The sequence below is a fragment of the Dermacentor andersoni genome, chromosome 1 (genome assembly GCF_023375885.2).
Source record: "Dermacentor andersoni chromosome 1, qqDerAnde1_hic_scaffold, whole genome shotgun sequence".
NCBI classification, from domain to species: domain Eukaryota; kingdom Metazoa; phylum Arthropoda; class Arachnida; order Ixodida; family Ixodidae; genus Dermacentor; species Dermacentor andersoni.
Window position 1 is genome coordinate 172,532,132 of NC_092814.1, and position 17,381 is coordinate 172,549,512.

At 43.3% G+C, this 17,381-nt stretch overlaps 1 protein-coding gene across 4 annotated transcripts in view; it reads right to left on the reverse strand.

Moving 5' to 3' along the window:
• LOC126547085 (pyruvate dehydrogenase phosphatase regulatory subunit, mitochondrial-like) overlaps positions 1-17,381 on the reverse strand; it is a 95,764-nt gene that overhangs the window by 19,947 nt on the left and 58,436 nt on the right. For all 4 annotated transcript variants that reach the window (XM_055062758.2, XM_050194938.3, XM_055062757.2 and 1 more), the window contains 3 exons: positions 16,498-16,622; positions 11,734-11,958; positions 9,004-9,133 (listed from right to left, as the gene is read on the reverse strand). In XM_055062758.2, the coding sequence (XP_054918733.1) occupies positions 9,004-9,133; positions 11,734-11,958; positions 16,498-16,622 (480 nt within the window). The remainder of the gene's footprint in view (positions 1-9,003; positions 9,134-11,733; positions 11,959-16,497; positions 16,623-17,381) is intronic.

Here is a 17,381-nt window from a genome sequence, read left to right on the forward strand (position 1 = left end):
AAATGCCCTAAAACACAATAAAAGTTATCACATAAAAGCCAACAGTACTGAAGAATAAAAAAAATTTTTCTGTCAGAAACAACACCTCCCTACTGATATATATGAACCACCACTATCACATAAAAAGCTTTGTTCACACATACACATATCTCCAAACAGTGACCGCTGGAAACACACTAAACAACGGCCACCACAGTGGGAGCAAAATCTCATATGCATGTTGATTGCAGCACAAATGGGAGGTAAGCACATGACATAGAAGCACAGGACAGGCCTTGACTATTATTATTATTAACTTACATTTTATTAAGAACAGAAAACAATGACAAAAGACCAACCTGCATGTCTAAGCACTCAATCCAAAGCATGTTCCAGAAAATCTATTTCCCTCAAAAAAGGAAGAAGAAGAAGGTACTGTACACAATTATCCAAGTTTTTCCTGACGTGAAATGCTTTCACGATCTCACACACCCTCTGCTTTTACATCTTGTTATCATGCATGCGTGCTCAAATAAAGGTCTACAGTCCTACCACCTACAATGGGAAGACAGATGCAAGCAGGACATACCATTCATGTTGTCATTAAATCATTGCAGCTGTTCATTTGAACAACACCCTGTCTGCCCAATCTAAACCTTTTCATGAGAAAGGGGTATATGATACACCAACACATGTAATACAAGCGACAAAAAGATTTCTGTACTTTACATCACAATGACCCTTACCCTGTTGTTGGCTATCCTTTCTTTTGATCCCCATGCTGTTTCAACTTTTTCAGTCATCGAAAAACCAACACTACATCAAAACACCTTGATTTGTTTTGGCCCTGAAAAAGTCTTGCATGCATCAAATAGAGCAGTGATCATGAACAGAACACTCCTTAAAGAGTGACGGGTTTTTCAGATTTTGTCCTGTCTTCAACTTCAAAATGCTTGGTCAAGAAGTGCACATGGTCTTTGTCATTAAATGCACAGTGTATTGTTGAGAATATGTGCACTGGGGTAGCTGTGATGACCAACATGCATGGCATTTTGTATTGTTTAAAAATTATTGCAAAGGGCTTTGATGTGAACATTTTTTTCTGTGGATGAAAGAGGTGGAAGTCTGTGTGCAGCAACTAAAAGAAAGGCTAGCCAAAAACAGCACAAGGGCCATTGTGGTGTAAAGCACAGAAATACTCTTGTCACCAGTGTTACGTGTGTTATGTCTCTATACCCCTTTCTCATGAAAAGGTTACTATTGGGCAGATATGGTGTTGTTGAAATGAATGGCTTTGATGACATAATAACAACTTGAAAGGTACAACCTGCTCTCATCTGTCATTCCACTGTAGTGAACAAAACCGGGTGCGATTACAAAAATATTCAAGTAAATAAAAATCCAAGGACACCTAAGCACTTCTTACACGAGTTCTGAATGTGAAAGCTTCAATGTCCAATCGAATGCCACTGAGCGGTTCTCTTCAAGTTATGAACTTCTCGTGAGCAACCTAGCACGTTGAGATGCTTGGCCAACACCTCCTAGATTGCAGAAGGCTGGTGCACTTCGATCTATGACATCATGCTACCCTGCCCGACTATCATAAAATCTAATGGGGACGCTCCCGAGTAAGCTGCGGTGATTTTGACGTCACCACTTTCGGCAGGCCGGGCTTGGCAACGGAAGTTTAGGTCCAAGTAGCATGATGTCATTAAGCAGAGTGCACAGGCCTGCTATTTAGGAGGCGCTGGTTTAGCCCAGCAGGTAAAATACTTGGCTTCCGAGAGTGGGGTCATAGTTTCGAAACTCACTACAACCACTCACTCGTTTTGAATTTCTTCTGTTTTCTTTTGCATTAAGTCTTTTATAGCGATTACCAAGGCGAAGTTAGAACACAGGCGAGAGCCTGCGCAGACAAGGAGCACAGGGATAACACAGGCTTCCGAGAGTTGTGTGACATGGCGTCGCAGCCATGCCTTCTGCCCTCATGAAACACCTGGCGTGCCCAGCAGGTGTTCCCTTTCGCCCGCTCTGCTCCGTGGAAGCCCGCACATGACGTGGCGTCGCAGCCAATGGGAATTTAGATGTTGTTTCGCTGCTCCAGATGACAGACAGTGGATTTCTCGCTCAATGGACCATTTTATAGTTTCGCATCAATAACAATATGTTGCAAAAGTATCAAACACTTTTAAAAGTGAGTGGACATCATCACTTTCAATAACATTTGCTGGTTATGAATTCCATTCTTGTATAGTTCTAGGAAAAAAACTAATATTTGTAAATACTGTTAAAAGCACACAGTCCTTAGCACACCCAGGATTTTTGCCTGGGAGGGGAATGGGGGAGGTGTGTTACTGCACGAAGTTCTTGGAAGAGTTTCCAGCTGTTATGACAAATGTTCATGTGCAATACACAGTAAAGATTAAAGAGACTTTGATTTTGATGATATTGCTACATGCATATCGTGTGTTTCTTTCGGACGATACATGCAGGCCCCCCAAAGAAGAAGATGAACTGCTCCCAAGTCTCGAATTGTCGGCTGAACTGGTCAGCGCTGCAGTTGTTTTTATAAATATACTTTGTAAATAGCTTTTAGTGTTCAATACATCATTCGTGTAACATTTTCGTGAAGGTGTGGGGTACCAAAGCCTTAGAGCCTGTTTCACATGCATGTACCAGTTGAAGCGATTTGAGATAAGGAAGCTCACAATTTCCAACACGCTATCAGTATGCCTGTAACAGTTGCAGATAAACCTGGATGCAATTCACTGTACCTATTTTATCTTTACTATAGCGTTCTGTATAGGTGTGCATCACACAGGCATAAAGCATACCCTAATCAAAGTAGTGTAAGCTCTAAGCTTCACATGGATGAGGATTCCTGGGAGCTTAGGTGAATGCCCGATAAAGTTTTGAGCGCACTTGAACAAATGGCATTAATGTGTTTGTTCTAACACATATTATTAGTAATTGTTCCCCCTAAGTATATATATGCCAAGATTTAACCACTAACTATAGTAGGGCTAAGTAGTAGGCAAAGTGTAGGACAGTCTGTCAGTTACATATTCTCATCACTGAGCACTTACGTGAGTGCAGGCTTATTCGTTATTCCCAATTTTTCACACCAACTGACTGCAGTCGCTGACTGATAATTCGGACTCGATGGGGAGTGATGGGGATGCCCAAAGTATCGGGAGTCCAAAATGCCGGTTTTGCCCCAAAATAAGTGGCTTCATTCCACAAGTGGCCAAAAAAGGTGCGCCATATTCTTGCATCGTCACTTTCTGAGATACCTTCAACTTCACGTGTTTAGCGAAAGATGCATCAGCGTCTAGGAGCGACGGCATTCTTGGCAGAGGTCCAAGCACACCATCTTTTGCATGGCTAGCACAAGACGCGTCGCATCTACAAATGCCAAATTCATGATGATGAATTTGGCATTCTGTAGTGCAAGGACCAGGTACGGCCAAAGAGCACCAGGTCAGTGTTAATAAGTTGGCAATGAAATACATGATATAGATGTGATGTGGTGGTAAATGGCCTAAAAAATAGTCGCAGTAAGTGCATAAAATGTATATGTAATAAAATTCTCGCAATGACTAATGAGGTGCACTAGGAACATGAGAGATAAATGGAGAAAGGATTATATTATATACTAAAATATGTCCGTTATAAAAGTTTCCAAGAAGCACTACTGCGTACATGTAATAAAATTATGGCAATGACTAATGAGGTGTACTAGGAACATGAGAGATACATGGTGAAAGGATGATATTATATACTAAAATGTGTCAGTGACAAAAGTTTGCAAGAAGCACTACTGCCTTAACTGAGTCCTTGAACGCAAGGGTCTGGAGGCACGTGCTATACAGAACGATGCTATAACAGCAGCACCCTATGGTGAGAGGATATGCTATGAATTTCTTGCAAGACAACATTACTTAACGAACCTAAAACTGCTTTGGTGTCAAAAAATGGTTCTGCAATAAGAAACCGGATGGAGAGGCATATGCTTCTGGTATGCTATGCTAAAGGAAAGTGTTTCCGTCTCTCAGCTTCTGCTACTTTTTGACACTCCAGCAGAACATGAAGGACGGTCAGCGTCTCACCACATCGACCACAGACTGGGAATTCACCCCCAGTCAGCAAGTAATTGTGTGTGCTATATGTGTGCCCTAAACAAAGTGCCAAGTACGCTATCCTATCACAGTGCGGAAAAGCTGCCAGCCATTGATGTATCTGGTGCTAGTCATGCAAAATATTGTCAAATGAAAGTATCTTTCAAAAGTGATCATCCAAGAATATGGCCAAAGTTTGTCAATCTGTGTTCATGCGTGCTCATATACTTGCCCTTGGCCTAGACATATTGTGGCCACGATTTTCTAGCAATACCTTTTATGCAGTTCCTTTTCATGCTTTTCCTGCTTCATAAGTGGTCAGAGCAATGCTCAACACGCATTATAAGTGGGACCAGCTGACCATGAACCGTGGATAAGAGCAGCACTGATTCGAGTGGAAAGCATCACTACAATATCTTGGCACGTGTCTCGACTGTTGTCATGGGGTCATTGCAGATAAATGAAAGTAAAATCAATGCATGCACCGAATTCTCATCAGTGACTACTAGATGGACTAGGCTTCGCTAGTTTCAGTTTTGTGGAGCACCAGCGACATGGCTGACGACCATGCCGGCGACATCTCAAAATGAAAATACCGCAATCCCTTGTTGTAACGAAGTCAGCGGGACGGCAAAAAAATGCATTATAAGTGGTAATTTGATATAAGCGACTACTCGAGAAAAGCTAAAGCAGTCGAGCTTTAATTGCACCACAACTGCGACGAAGTCAAAATACAATGTATTCAGTAAAGCAAAACTTTATTCAGGTGCAAAAAAGGCAGGGAGCTTTGGCTGTTTCAAGTTCTTACCGGGTGCGAGCAACCCCTGCTCTAATTTGACCAAGCATAGCACGACGCCATGGTCGCCACCCATGCATTCAACCTTATTTCACAGCAGGCGTAGGTACTCCCACGTCTGCACCATAGTTGGCACTTCACATGGCTCATCATCCGCTGGCTCTTCATCCTCGTCAGGGCCACCAACAGTGTAAATTAGTATCTCCGCATCTGTCGCCGGGGCGACCACAAGAGCTGCAGCGTCAGCCAATGTGATTGTCTCGAAGTCGCCTTCTACCTCTTGGTCAGCAATTTTATGAACAGCCTCATACAGATCGCTGCAAGTCTGGTCATCGTCAGGCCGGTCATGGTCAGGGTCGCTGACAACGGCGCAGGAAAAGCCGGCGTGCGCAAAGCAGAGTTTTTTCCATGAAAAGTTCAGTAAACGGATCGCACCAAGCAAATCAATGTTGTACCTCTTGCTGGCATCATATGCTGTGAGCATGCGCTACAAAAGAGCCTTGTGGTACAACTTCCGGGTGGTCTCAATGATGCCCGAATCCATCGGTTGCAGTACCGTGGTTCTGTTTACAGGCAAAAATTCCACAGCGATCGCCTTGAGGTTAATGATCTTCCTGTGGCTCGGACAATTGTCAATTATGAAAAGCATTTGCCGATTCTTTGCGTCGAACCGTCTCTCCAGAATGCGCACATAGCCTTCAAAAATGGCAGCAGTCATCCATGCTCTCTTGTTACTTCTTTAGATGCATTTCCTGGGAATAGTTGCATTTCAGAAGCACCGTGGCTTCTCCGCTTTCCCCAGTATCAACAAAGGAAGCTTGTCCTCACCTGTTGCATTGGCACCAAACAGCACCATGACACGCTCCTTGCTCTGTTTTCCTCCAGATGAGGATCCACCAGCGATAGTGAACGTGCGATTCAGTAGCATTTTGTAGAGAAATGCAGCCTCATCTAGGTTGTAGATGTCTTTGTCTTCATATTTTTCAAGTAGAGCTTGGAGCCGATGTTGGAGCCATACATCTGTGTCATGGTTCACGACTGCGCTTTCGCCAACAATCAACTTCAAGGTCACATAGTGTCGTTTCTTGAACCGCTCAAGCCAGCTATTGCAGCACTTGAAATCTTTATGGCCCATTCGGAGAGCAAGAGCTTCGGCTTTTGCAGTAAGTGCAGATCCATGTACGGGGAGAGTTGCACTCCTAACGTTCTTCAGTCACTGTAGAAGTGCACCTTCCACTTCGGGGTGCTTCGAGTAATGATTCCTCTTTCTCCTTGCCGAGAAGCTCTTTTCAAAGCCATCCAGCACACCTTCCTTGTTTTTCAATACAGTTGGTAAAGTAGACGGCAGTATGCCGAATTATTTCGAGATGTCAGTTTCTGCCAGCCGTCTTTTTCGACTTTTTCTATCAGCAGAACTTTCTGCTCCAAGTCGGACACTTTCGCCCGGAGGCTGATAGAGCCATTTATCACTGTAGACCACAAAACCACATGCGAGGCATGCCTAATGAAGCACTTCGAATAACACACAATCACATGGCCTGCAGCACGGATACAAACGTATGTGCCGTCGGAGCCAAAGTGACTGAACGTGGCGGGCGATGCAGAAGGCAGAAGCTTATAAACGTCATCAGGGCATCTTGCTTTCTTCGTCAGTGTGCGCTGGTGATGGTGACGGTTGCAATGGCAGGCTTGGGATCAGCTTCACGTGTAGTGGAAGAAAGGTGATCGGAGTTGTGGAGACGAAGCAGGAACCGCAGAAGGGCACCCGCTAATGGAAGATTGTGCTCGGGAGGGCAGCTTTGGAGGAGCAGCAACGTTGAAACTGGCAGCAAGGAGGTGAGGAGTTGACATGAAGGAGAGTGAGAGGAGTGACTAACGTCCAAACGGCTTGCAGACTGGAGAGTCAATGAGTAGGGGAAGGCAGTGGCTGCTTTTATAGGGCGGGTGTGGAAGTCATGGAAGACTACGAGAGTCTCGCGCTGGAAAGCACCGCAAATGCCGTGGCTCGAGTCTGAGGTTGTGTTTGTTGTGCTCAAAAAACGATTAGCCGCTCATTGTGGGTACACAGCATGATCGTGAAAACTGAACGGTTTTGCATTAGGGGCTTTGCATGACCACTGGGGAATTTTTTCCCGAAGTATGCAGCCGTGAAGTTTACAAAATGAGAGTTTTTCAGCGCACCATTGTCAATGACACTGTGTTAATTCTATGGTTCGAGTGTCAGTATTCCCGCACCGTCGCGTCTGCACCATTGACAAATGTCTAGGAACAAAATTCAATGACCCTACCACATATTTAGACCGTTTGTCTAAACTTGATGGCGCGAATTGAGCATGATCGGTTCGAGAAAATTGCCAGGGAAACACCAGCTTGCGTCGCACCATGTTGACAGCCTGACCTAGCGCCGCTGGCGGCGCTAGGATTTTTCATGTTTTCGGCAAGCTATCGGTCGATTTTCACCGTCAAAAGTGCAACAAAGCTAGGGGCGGTGTTTTATTGTGATGCAGAGCGATTATGGCGAGCGGCAAACAAGTTTTTAGGCTGCCCCAAAGTCGTCTTCCCGATTTGTTAACACAGCTCCTTGCGTCGAACATGGCCCTTATAATCGGAGGGACACTTCTTTTGTTCTTTTCAGCCCATTTGAGCACCAGAGGTACTCTCTAGAATGGTAAAATTTGCTCATTGAGCGAAACCCATGGAATGCTACAGCACAAGCCTGCCCGTGGTTTTGGGCCACTTTTCAGCTTCTAAGAAACGACGGTTTTCTGGCATCGCAAAGCATCAGGAAAACTTTATTTTCGTGTGGATTATATCACGGGGGACACCAGCAATGCGAGTGCGACTGAGATTCCATGGTTCGGGCGCACCGCACCATGGAATTTGACAGCTTCCGTTCACTCCACAGTAAACAGCTGGGAGCACTCAGCATTCACTTGTACCCGTTATTACGCGGTCATCAGTCGTGGGTTTGGTACTTTTGTGGCCTGTTCTGTAGCTGCATGAGAATAATTCATCAGTGGCATTAATTTGACACTGCATGTGCAAAAAAGTCTTCGCTCGCCACTTCGCTCTAAGTGGGTCAAGCTCTTCATGTGCTTCGAGTAATGTGGATTAAAATGCATGTTTTTGGGTTGGGACCGGAAGAAATTTTAAATAAAGTGATATTTTGAGTAAAGCGATTTTGTTATAACGAGGGATTACTGTATACTATTTTGCTTCACTCGGTGGCCATACACTAGCACATGGTTGCACAGTCTGAGTTTGAATTATTGCATGACGCACTGTGACATGTCCATGCAGTGGGTAAAATGGCATGGACACCTGACTGTGGGTGAAACTGTGTGGAATTACATGTTTTACCCATGTAGCAGGCAAGAACTGCGTGTATAAAACCTATTGGTCCTGTGCACTTCTATCTTATATGCTTATTTCCAGTTTGTACTACAGCAAAATTAATGTCCGCCAAATTGTCCAACAGTCCCCATTGCTACAATCTTACATGCAAATTAAATTGCCTGTTTTAAGCATATCCAAATGCATTGTAATCTCAGTATTCTTGCCCTGCTTTACATCATATACGTTACCTTAAACCCCTTAATTTTTTTCTCTTGCTATCTGCTCATTCAATATTTCTTTATGCTATAGATCAGGGCATATCATAACAATATGCTGCAAGTGGTGTCATCTGTTGAAAGGACCACAAAGCAATAAGTTCTGCGTTTCCAGATCACTTAATATGAAATTGATTCCAGCAGTCACAACGATCATGTTCAACAAAAATCCATCTGGAAACCAACCGATCTTACGCTATGCTAATTTAAATAATGCGAGACAGTAGTGCAGCACAACACATTACAGAAATGGGGTATTTTACAGTCATAAGAGAATCTGGTATTCTTTCCCTGTAGCACAAGCACTGCTTGCAAGAAACACTACACATTCACACGCTTTAAATGAGCATAACACAAGAAGAAAACGAGCTGGCAAACTCAGAAAAGTTAACTAAGGACAGATTATGAATTTGTTGAGGTGTTCTTTGACAGAAATAGTGCAAAGTGTATCTAAAATGTCTCCACTGAAAAATAATTAGCTTAAACATCAGAAGCCTACCGAGAATGCGCTGAGGATCAAAAAACAATGCTCGTTCAAAACCCATTCTTTCACCAAGCACAGCACCCTGCTGTTCCTGAAGTGGCAGCAATGGTGAACAACGAAGGCGACGTCCTGTTCGAAATTCAGCCTGCAAAGCATTCCAAAGTCCATAATTAGGTACAAGAAAATGATATGTAATAAAACAGCTTGAACAATGTCAAAAAACAGTTCCCCATGCCAAACATCAGTCTTAATAAATATAGAAAAAGTTGTCACCACCACCATTATCACCATCAGCCTATTTATGTCCACTACATGGCGAAGACCTCTCCCTGTGATCACCAGTTGCCCTTGTCTTTATTATAAGATGGCCAGTTGGGCAAGTTGGTATGTTGTCACAGCGAAAACTGCCGAACCAGAGACAAGACACAGGAAGAACGACACATGGACTGTGCTTGTCTGTGTATCCTTCCTGTGCCTCATCTCTCATTGTGAAGTTTGCAAAGTTTGAATGTGTAAATGAAGGGAACTTTACTTACAAGCACAATGTAAAAATGTTACAAAAAAGAAAAGCACTTGGATGAAGAAATGATACACCTGTCACTGCCTGACTAAGCACCCTAGTTTCGCTGAGATCCTGCAATTAGTGATTGTCAAATTCCAAATAGAGAAACAAAAACAAAAAACTCATGCTTTATTTTACAGCCCTTCTTCAAGCCTGCCCAACAGATAAGCACACTGCTTTGCTGAAAAATATTTTTGGTTAATACTGCTTCCACCGTGCCATTACCGTACCAACTCGCCCAACTTTCTATCCTTTTGCTTCTACCATAGGGTATATTTTTTTTTTGGGGGTGGTTACTGCCCGACACATGGCACGGCAAGGTCAAATTTAACTAGGTTTTATAGAAACAGCAAGCATACTGGAAGAACAAATGGAAAAGTCCTACAGCGCTTATGTAGCTGGAATATTTGGCAGCACAAACACCACGAAGTAGCATAATGATACAACTCTAGCACTGCAACAGATTTCCAAAAGTACAATAGTTTTACATCCAATTAACTTTGTAACAACACAAGATACTTCACACAGGGTGACCGAAAAGTTCTCAGCCTATCAATGAAGTGTAGTCAAGAGCTCAATTGTTCCTGGCTATTTTTCAACAATAGTCCCTTTTCAGTGCCACACACTTTTTTTCCCCAGTGCTTCGGGCCCATTATCCCTACCTTGTAGAATGCTTCATCCTGCACGTCAAAAAAGTCCTCCGTCAGAGTCATGACTTCATCTTTTGATGGAAAGTGGGTTCCAACTAAGTGTTTCTTGAGCTTAGGGAGAAGATGAAAGTCTGAGGGAGCCAAATCTGGCAAATGGGGAGGGTGTGGAAGCAGTTTGAAGCCACAGGACTAAATGGCAGACATTGCAATGGTGGACTTTTGTGCTGGTGCATTGTCCTAGTGGAAAAGAACATGCTTAATTCTTCAAAATTCCAAGTCGTTTCACCTTGATGGCCTCACGCGAACACTTCAGTTTTGCAGCACAATATGCTCCGTTCACTGGTTCACGCTTTTTGAGGTACTCAGTCAGGATGACACCCCTCACATCCAAACCTGAATTTATTGGGGGTGAGGAAGGAGGGGTGTTTCCACTTTTTTATTGCACCTTGGACTTTGGCTGAAAGTGGTGTAGGCCGAGAAGTTTTCAGTCACCCCTTGTATTTCAGTTTCCCCCTTTTGTTAAAGAACAGAACAAGTAGCATTTATTTTAGCTCTTTCAGTCAATTTCTTCTATAAATGTCTGCAACAAAGTAAATGCCGATGCAGCAGCCCCTCCAGGTGAAAGGTGTTTGCATGTTACATGGGACTGACTTGAATTTTTGCGGGTGATGGAGGAGGAGTGTTTCCACATTTTTTATTGCACGTTGGACTCTGGCTGTTAGTCGTGTACCCATGCTTCGTCCATGGTCACAAAACATTTGACAAAAGTCACAGGATCTGCCTCAATGAGGGTCAACTTTTCAGTAGACATGACGTGTCTCAGGCGTTTGTTTTCAGCAGTCAGGATTTTCAGGAGCCACCAACTTGACACATTGTGCATGTACAGTAGAACTATAAGGACGTGTCCAACTCATTCCTGGGGCATCCCCACTTTCTCTGCAATAAAACATTCTGTCAGATGCCTGTCTACCATTATGAAAAACCGGATTGCTGCACCGTTTTCTTCTGTAGTGGCCATTGCTGGCCTTCCACTGCAAGAGGAATCTTGGAGAGAGGGGGGTTCCCCTCTTGAACTCAGCCACCTACTTTTCACAGTGGAATAGGATGGGGAATCCTCCCCTAATGTTTCCATCATGTCCTTGTGAATGTCATTTCCACTAGTGCCCTTTTTCAGCAGTTATCGAATAACTCCATGTTTGCTCATTTTATCCACTTTTCAGACAATGTTCACCTCCCCCATTTCAGTCTTTAATATCTGACACAAAGAATCAGCTATTTGCAAGGAATTTGATACGAGGCCTGGCAAGGACATATACAATGAGTTGCAATACTAACATTTGGCTAAGACAAATGCATTGTGGTTAGGCAAGGAAGTTTTCAGTCATCCCTTGTATTTCAGTTTTCCCCTTGTGTTAAATAAAAGAAGAAATAACACCTATTTTAGCTCTTTCAGTCACTTCCTTCAATAAACTTTTGCAACAAAGCATATGCCAGTGCAGCAGTCCCTCCTAGTGAAAGGTGTTGGCAAGTTACCTGAAGTGGGTGAGGAACCAGATATGTTCTTCCAACTGCCTCTGTGACACGCTCACGTAGAAACTTCACATTGTTGTGCAGGTCCAGGAAGCGACGACAGTCGCAAGGCAATAGGTATGCCCGAGGCGCGCCATCACACAGCCAAAGGGCTAATGCTCGGCCAATTCCACCAGCCATCTGTGTCTGTGCACCATTAGTGCCAACAGCCAGAAAGAGGCGTTCCACCTGTGTGCACAAGGAATACAGGTGACATTGTTCTCAATGATGTGCTAGTTATCTCAAATAAATTAAGCTTCATTTACAGGAGAACAGCATAGAAATATGATGAAAACAAAGTGAGGGATGAAAAAGACACGCTTTGTCTTCGTGCCTTACTTTCTCTACGTCATATTCCTACGCTGTTCCTAAGCAATGAACAACCAACAAGCCAAACTAGAAGCGCTGCTGAAATTAAGCTTTACACAGATACACAGAATATGATATTCTTGACGTCTTTTCTTTTTGCATTAAATTAAACCCTAGAAAAAATAGTCGTAAGTTCCAGAGTGCTCTCTATAATTTACAATACAAATTGTTCCTAAGAACCAGTTTCATTTTTAGTACTCAGGATGTAGATGTGCAATGATGTCAAGATACACTGGCTCACCCAGTTCCTGCGACCGCTGCGTTTGCCACAATGCAAACGCAGCTAAAATAAACGTATAGTGGCCTTGCTTATTCTTTTATGAACAGCATCATCATACCTAGCCTTACTGCCACATGATGTCAGCAAATTTCACTCTTTGTCACGATGTCACAATAGCCGATGATGCCACGTCCTGCTTAAATGCCGGACCTGGCATGGCCCAGTGGCTTAGTGCGTAGGGCACCCGGCTCGGCTGTGGGAGGTGCACGGTACAATCACCACCACTGAACATCCAGCAGCTTATAAGATGAGTACAAGCAATCCCTTGGCCAAGGTGTCATACTCTCCAGGGGTGCATTGCCCATACAGACTACTATGCTTTCTGTGCAAGAACCAAGAAAAAAAAACACCAAACAACTTCAAAAAAGGAGACTGATGGCCCCATGCCACCAACTCCCCATAGTGGGTGTCCTTCCAAGTGTCTGAAACTCCCGTAGTAGCCGAGCACCAGGCAGGAAGCATGCTTGTACCTATTTTACTGGTAAGTACCTGGAGGCAGCACTCGCCTGTTTCCAAAGCAGCAGCAGATGGTCAACTGTTTCATCAAAGCTGTGGTGGGGACAAGGGGCACCCAAAGACCCCCACAAATCTCTATAGGACCCCCTTTCGAGATTAGAACCCATATAAACAACCGAGCACCAGGTCGGGTACACCTCTACCAATTACAAAAAACAGTGCGTTTTCAGCAGCACCAGGATTCCCAGTGCTTTCCACATGCAAGCCAGACATTCTACTATTTCACCACTGCTGCAGTTTATGACTCGCCAATCTTGACCTACTTCTCCTGGAAGAGATAAAGCGAAACCACCTAAGAACCTTTACAAAATGCAGCCTGGAACTGAATGAGCATTTGAAAGCTGAATATTATAATTAGAAGTACAAATTGTTGGGCGTGTTGGTAATCCATCCTTAAGGGGGAATGGTGTGAATGAACAGGGATGAGATAGGAAACACAGACGAGTGCAGACTAGCAACAATGGTTTATGTTGAAAAACACACAAAATATATACTCTGACATAAACATGCGTAGCAGCTTAAAGACTAGAGGTTAAATAATCAATTTCTAGTTCGTGTAGACTCACTGATGGCCTCACCATGCACATGTCACCGGACTTATGAATAAACAAAGCTTCCGCAATCTCCCTATTTATTCTATCTTAGTGTCTTGACAGCACCTTAGTATCTCCACAGTCCTTCCATTTTTTTTTCTGGTCACGAAACTGCCGCCTCAGTTTCATATAGAACCAGCGCCCGCCGCTAGAGGCGCAACCGTGCATGAGAGGGCATGTGAACGCTGCTACCGCTGTGGTTGTGTGTGGGGCAGCCTTGGTATTCTAGCTTTCTCAACTTCCTTAACCATCGCTTTAGTTTCATGTAACTATTTTTAACATTGAATATGCTTAAATTGCTGCCTGAGCGCGTCTTCTGCCATGATATGAGCGCCCGGGAAGGAAAAAAAGCCGCTTATAACATGGAGCTTGCGGCGGTCTCAGACAAAAAATAAATAAATAAATAACAAATATATATATATATGGTATTTTAAGAGCCAGAACCGCGATACGATACGAACCGCGATACGACACGCCATAGTGAGGGACTCAGGATTGATTTTGATCACCTGGGATCCTTTAAAATGCACCTAAATTTAAATAAACAGGTGTTCTGCATTTTGCCCCCGTCGGAATGCGTTTGCTGTACACGGCCGGGCAGTCTCAGTCCAGATTTCTTCATCATCGCCGTTCTACCCGCCGTGGTTGCTCAGTGGCTATGGTGTTGGGCTGCTGTGCACTAGGTCGCGGGATCGAATCCCGGCCATGGCGGCCGCATTTCGATGGGGGCGAAATGTGAAAACACCAGTGTGCTTAGATTTAGGTGCACGTTAAAGAACCCCAGGTGGTCAAAATTTCCGGAGTCCTCCACTACGGCGTGCCTCATAATCAGAAAGTGGTTTTGGCACGTAACACCCCATAATTTAATTTTAATTTTAAATCATCGCCATTTGCCTCAACACTTCGGTGGGCTCCGCTTTTTAATATTTGCCTGAAATTAAACACCGTGCATTCGCAACAAAGCGCCAATGGTCCCACTTGTCACCAGATGCAAACATATGGGCTGTTGCACCCCCGCTTACCCGTAAGTAAGCGCCAACTCTCCATTGCGCATAGCGCCAGATTGTTCGCTGAGCACAGCTGTTCACTTTCTGTTAAACTGAGGCAGAGAAGGACTCTGACTGTGGGCAGTATCTTATAAGGAGATCAAAAGAATGAAATTGTTATTGCAAAAGGCTGCTACCGTAGAATACTTAATGACAAAGAAAAGGAAATTGAGCTGCTCCGTGGGCTTAAGATTTCTCTGCAAAGCGATGCCATTTCCGAATGAGATTTAGGTAGGATTAATGCAAGCCAAACTTCGCTACTAAATGTTTTTGGCGCGGCTTTTAGCAACAGATTAAGGCGAACGTGAAGTGTTAGGACCTGCACAGTTGAAACTAGCTATATTGTAATTAAGTAATTGCCTTAGCAAGCAGTCGTTTAGAAGCATCAGTAAGCCTAGCACTTATTCACGCTGCTTGTGGTTTCGACACAGAAACGACGAGACTAGGTATTTTGGTTCTTAATGCGCAACTATTTACAATATGTTAAAATGCTGCAATCACCGGTCCTAATATTCTTATCATGGTAAAAAAATGAAAAAAAACACTTTATAATTCGATTAAGAAAAGAAATAAAACGTGTTGGTGCAAAAACAACAAACAAGCACGATCATTTCTTTATCATGTAAAATAAGCGGAGCGAAATACAGACAGCACAGAGGCGTCCGGTCACGAATGGTCCACCATTCACAATGCAAGAAGTTTGTTAAAAGTATGACACTGATATAATAAGCATAAAGAAATAACATCAAATGTGAGAGATATGCATTGGGGGGCAGGAAACAAATACCAGCAAATGAATGACAATACAGAATGCATAATTGATTGTTTCTATAAACAAGAAAGTGTAAAGCATAAGCATTTCATAACACATGGCAAAACCACTCTCAAACGAGCATAAGTAGCCACATCACAAATACAGCAATTTTTTTTAAATGGCTTGTTAGAGATACCACTATTCTACTTCTTCAGCTGTTACTTGCAACACGTGTTCGGCATCGTTGTCCCACCCCGCCACTTCAACTAAACAGCCCAGCACTCGAAAAATAGCGCAGCACATGCACAGAACGCACCCAATCACTAAGCTCGCCTCGCACTGTGCACGCGTTTCGGTACGCGAATAATGCCCTCTGTGGCACAATGGCGCCGCCTCGCGGCACCTTTGGGCAGCATATGAACCTCTCCCATAGCGTGACGGCGGAGTTTCGTGACGAGAAAAACATGGAAGGACTCTGGTATCTCTTAGCAACGGTTTGCACTTACATTTTTTGCAATATAGGCACAGATTAGATGGTGGCTGCCCTTTCAAAGAAACTCTGAGGTCCATTAATCAGTTATTCAAACACCTTCCTGTATGGCCAATGTACCACTTCCCGCAGGACAGGGGTAGCGGCGTTCACATGCCCTCTCATGCACGGTTGCGCCTCTAGCGGCGGGCGCTGGTTCTATATGAAACTGAGGCGGCAGTTTCGTGACCAGAAAAAAAAATGGAAGGACTCTGGAGATACTAAGGTGCTGTCAAGACACTAAGATAGAATAAATAGGGAGATTGTGGAAGCTTTGTTTATTCATAAGTCCGGTGACATGTGCATGGTGAAGCCATCAGTGAGTCGATCTGCACGAACTAGAAATTGATTATTTAACCTCTAGCCTTTAAGCTGCTACGCGTGTTTAGGCCAGAGTATATATTTTGAGTGTTTTTCAAAATAAACCATTGTAGCTAGTCTGCACTCGTCTGTGTTTTCTATCTCGTCCCTGTTCATTCACACCATTCTCTCTTAAGTATGAATATTAGAAGTATTCATCGAAAAATACATGATTCTATAATGCAATTTAAAAATTCTGACAAAGAAAGCATACCTATGCAAATCAAAGAATACAACATTTTTTAAATAATTATACATATATTTTAACATTATTTTCTCACCTCTGAGGTTTCCCCTAATATACAATGATTGTCAGGTGTAAAAGTCTCTGGTGCAGTGACCAACTCAGCAAGCTCTAAGTGCTGAAGTTGTGGAAAGCGGTGCTGGAACTGGCTGTAGATACTCTCTGAAATGTTAAGAATAGAATGTGTCAGTGACAAAAGAGTCATATCTATGCCAATTACTGCTCTAATTCTGAAATAAATTAGGAAGCTTTACATTTTTGAAATCACGTTTTAATATGAACACACAAAGCAGGTCAAAGGAAAGAACTGGAAGGAATCAGTGAAGCTGCAGCTGCAATTCCTGTTTTGCAATAAATTTTGGGATTAAACCTTCTCCTACACTGTCTTAAGCAAGACGAAATTTTTTTTTTTAAAACCATGACCATTGCCATCGTCACTGACATACATAAAGACATCAGGGCAAGAAATTTGGTTAGGCTAAGTAGTAGTAGTAGCAGTAGTAGTAGTAGTAGTAGTAGTAGTAGTAGTAGTAGTAGTAGTAGTAGTAGTAGTAGTAGTAGTAGTAGTTATTTATTGTACATAGAAAGAAAGAAAAGGGAGTGGGGAGTAAAGAAAGGGGTGCAAGCATCGTAACTGTTTCACTTTCCAGTGGACACTTGAACTGTCCCATGGCTGTGGAAAAAGGATAGAGGGCAAAGAAATAGAGAAGAAGAGGGCAAATTTAAATAAACAAGACAATGTAAAGAAAATAGGATACAAGAAAAACATGCATGCTGAAGTAGATTCCTCAGGTTGGAATAACAAACATGCAACTCTTATCAAAACTTCAGGCACAGTAAGCGAGATAAATTATGTAAATATGTGGAACAATGGCAACTGCACCATCAAATTTGCTATGAAGCTTTCAGCCAAGGCACAGC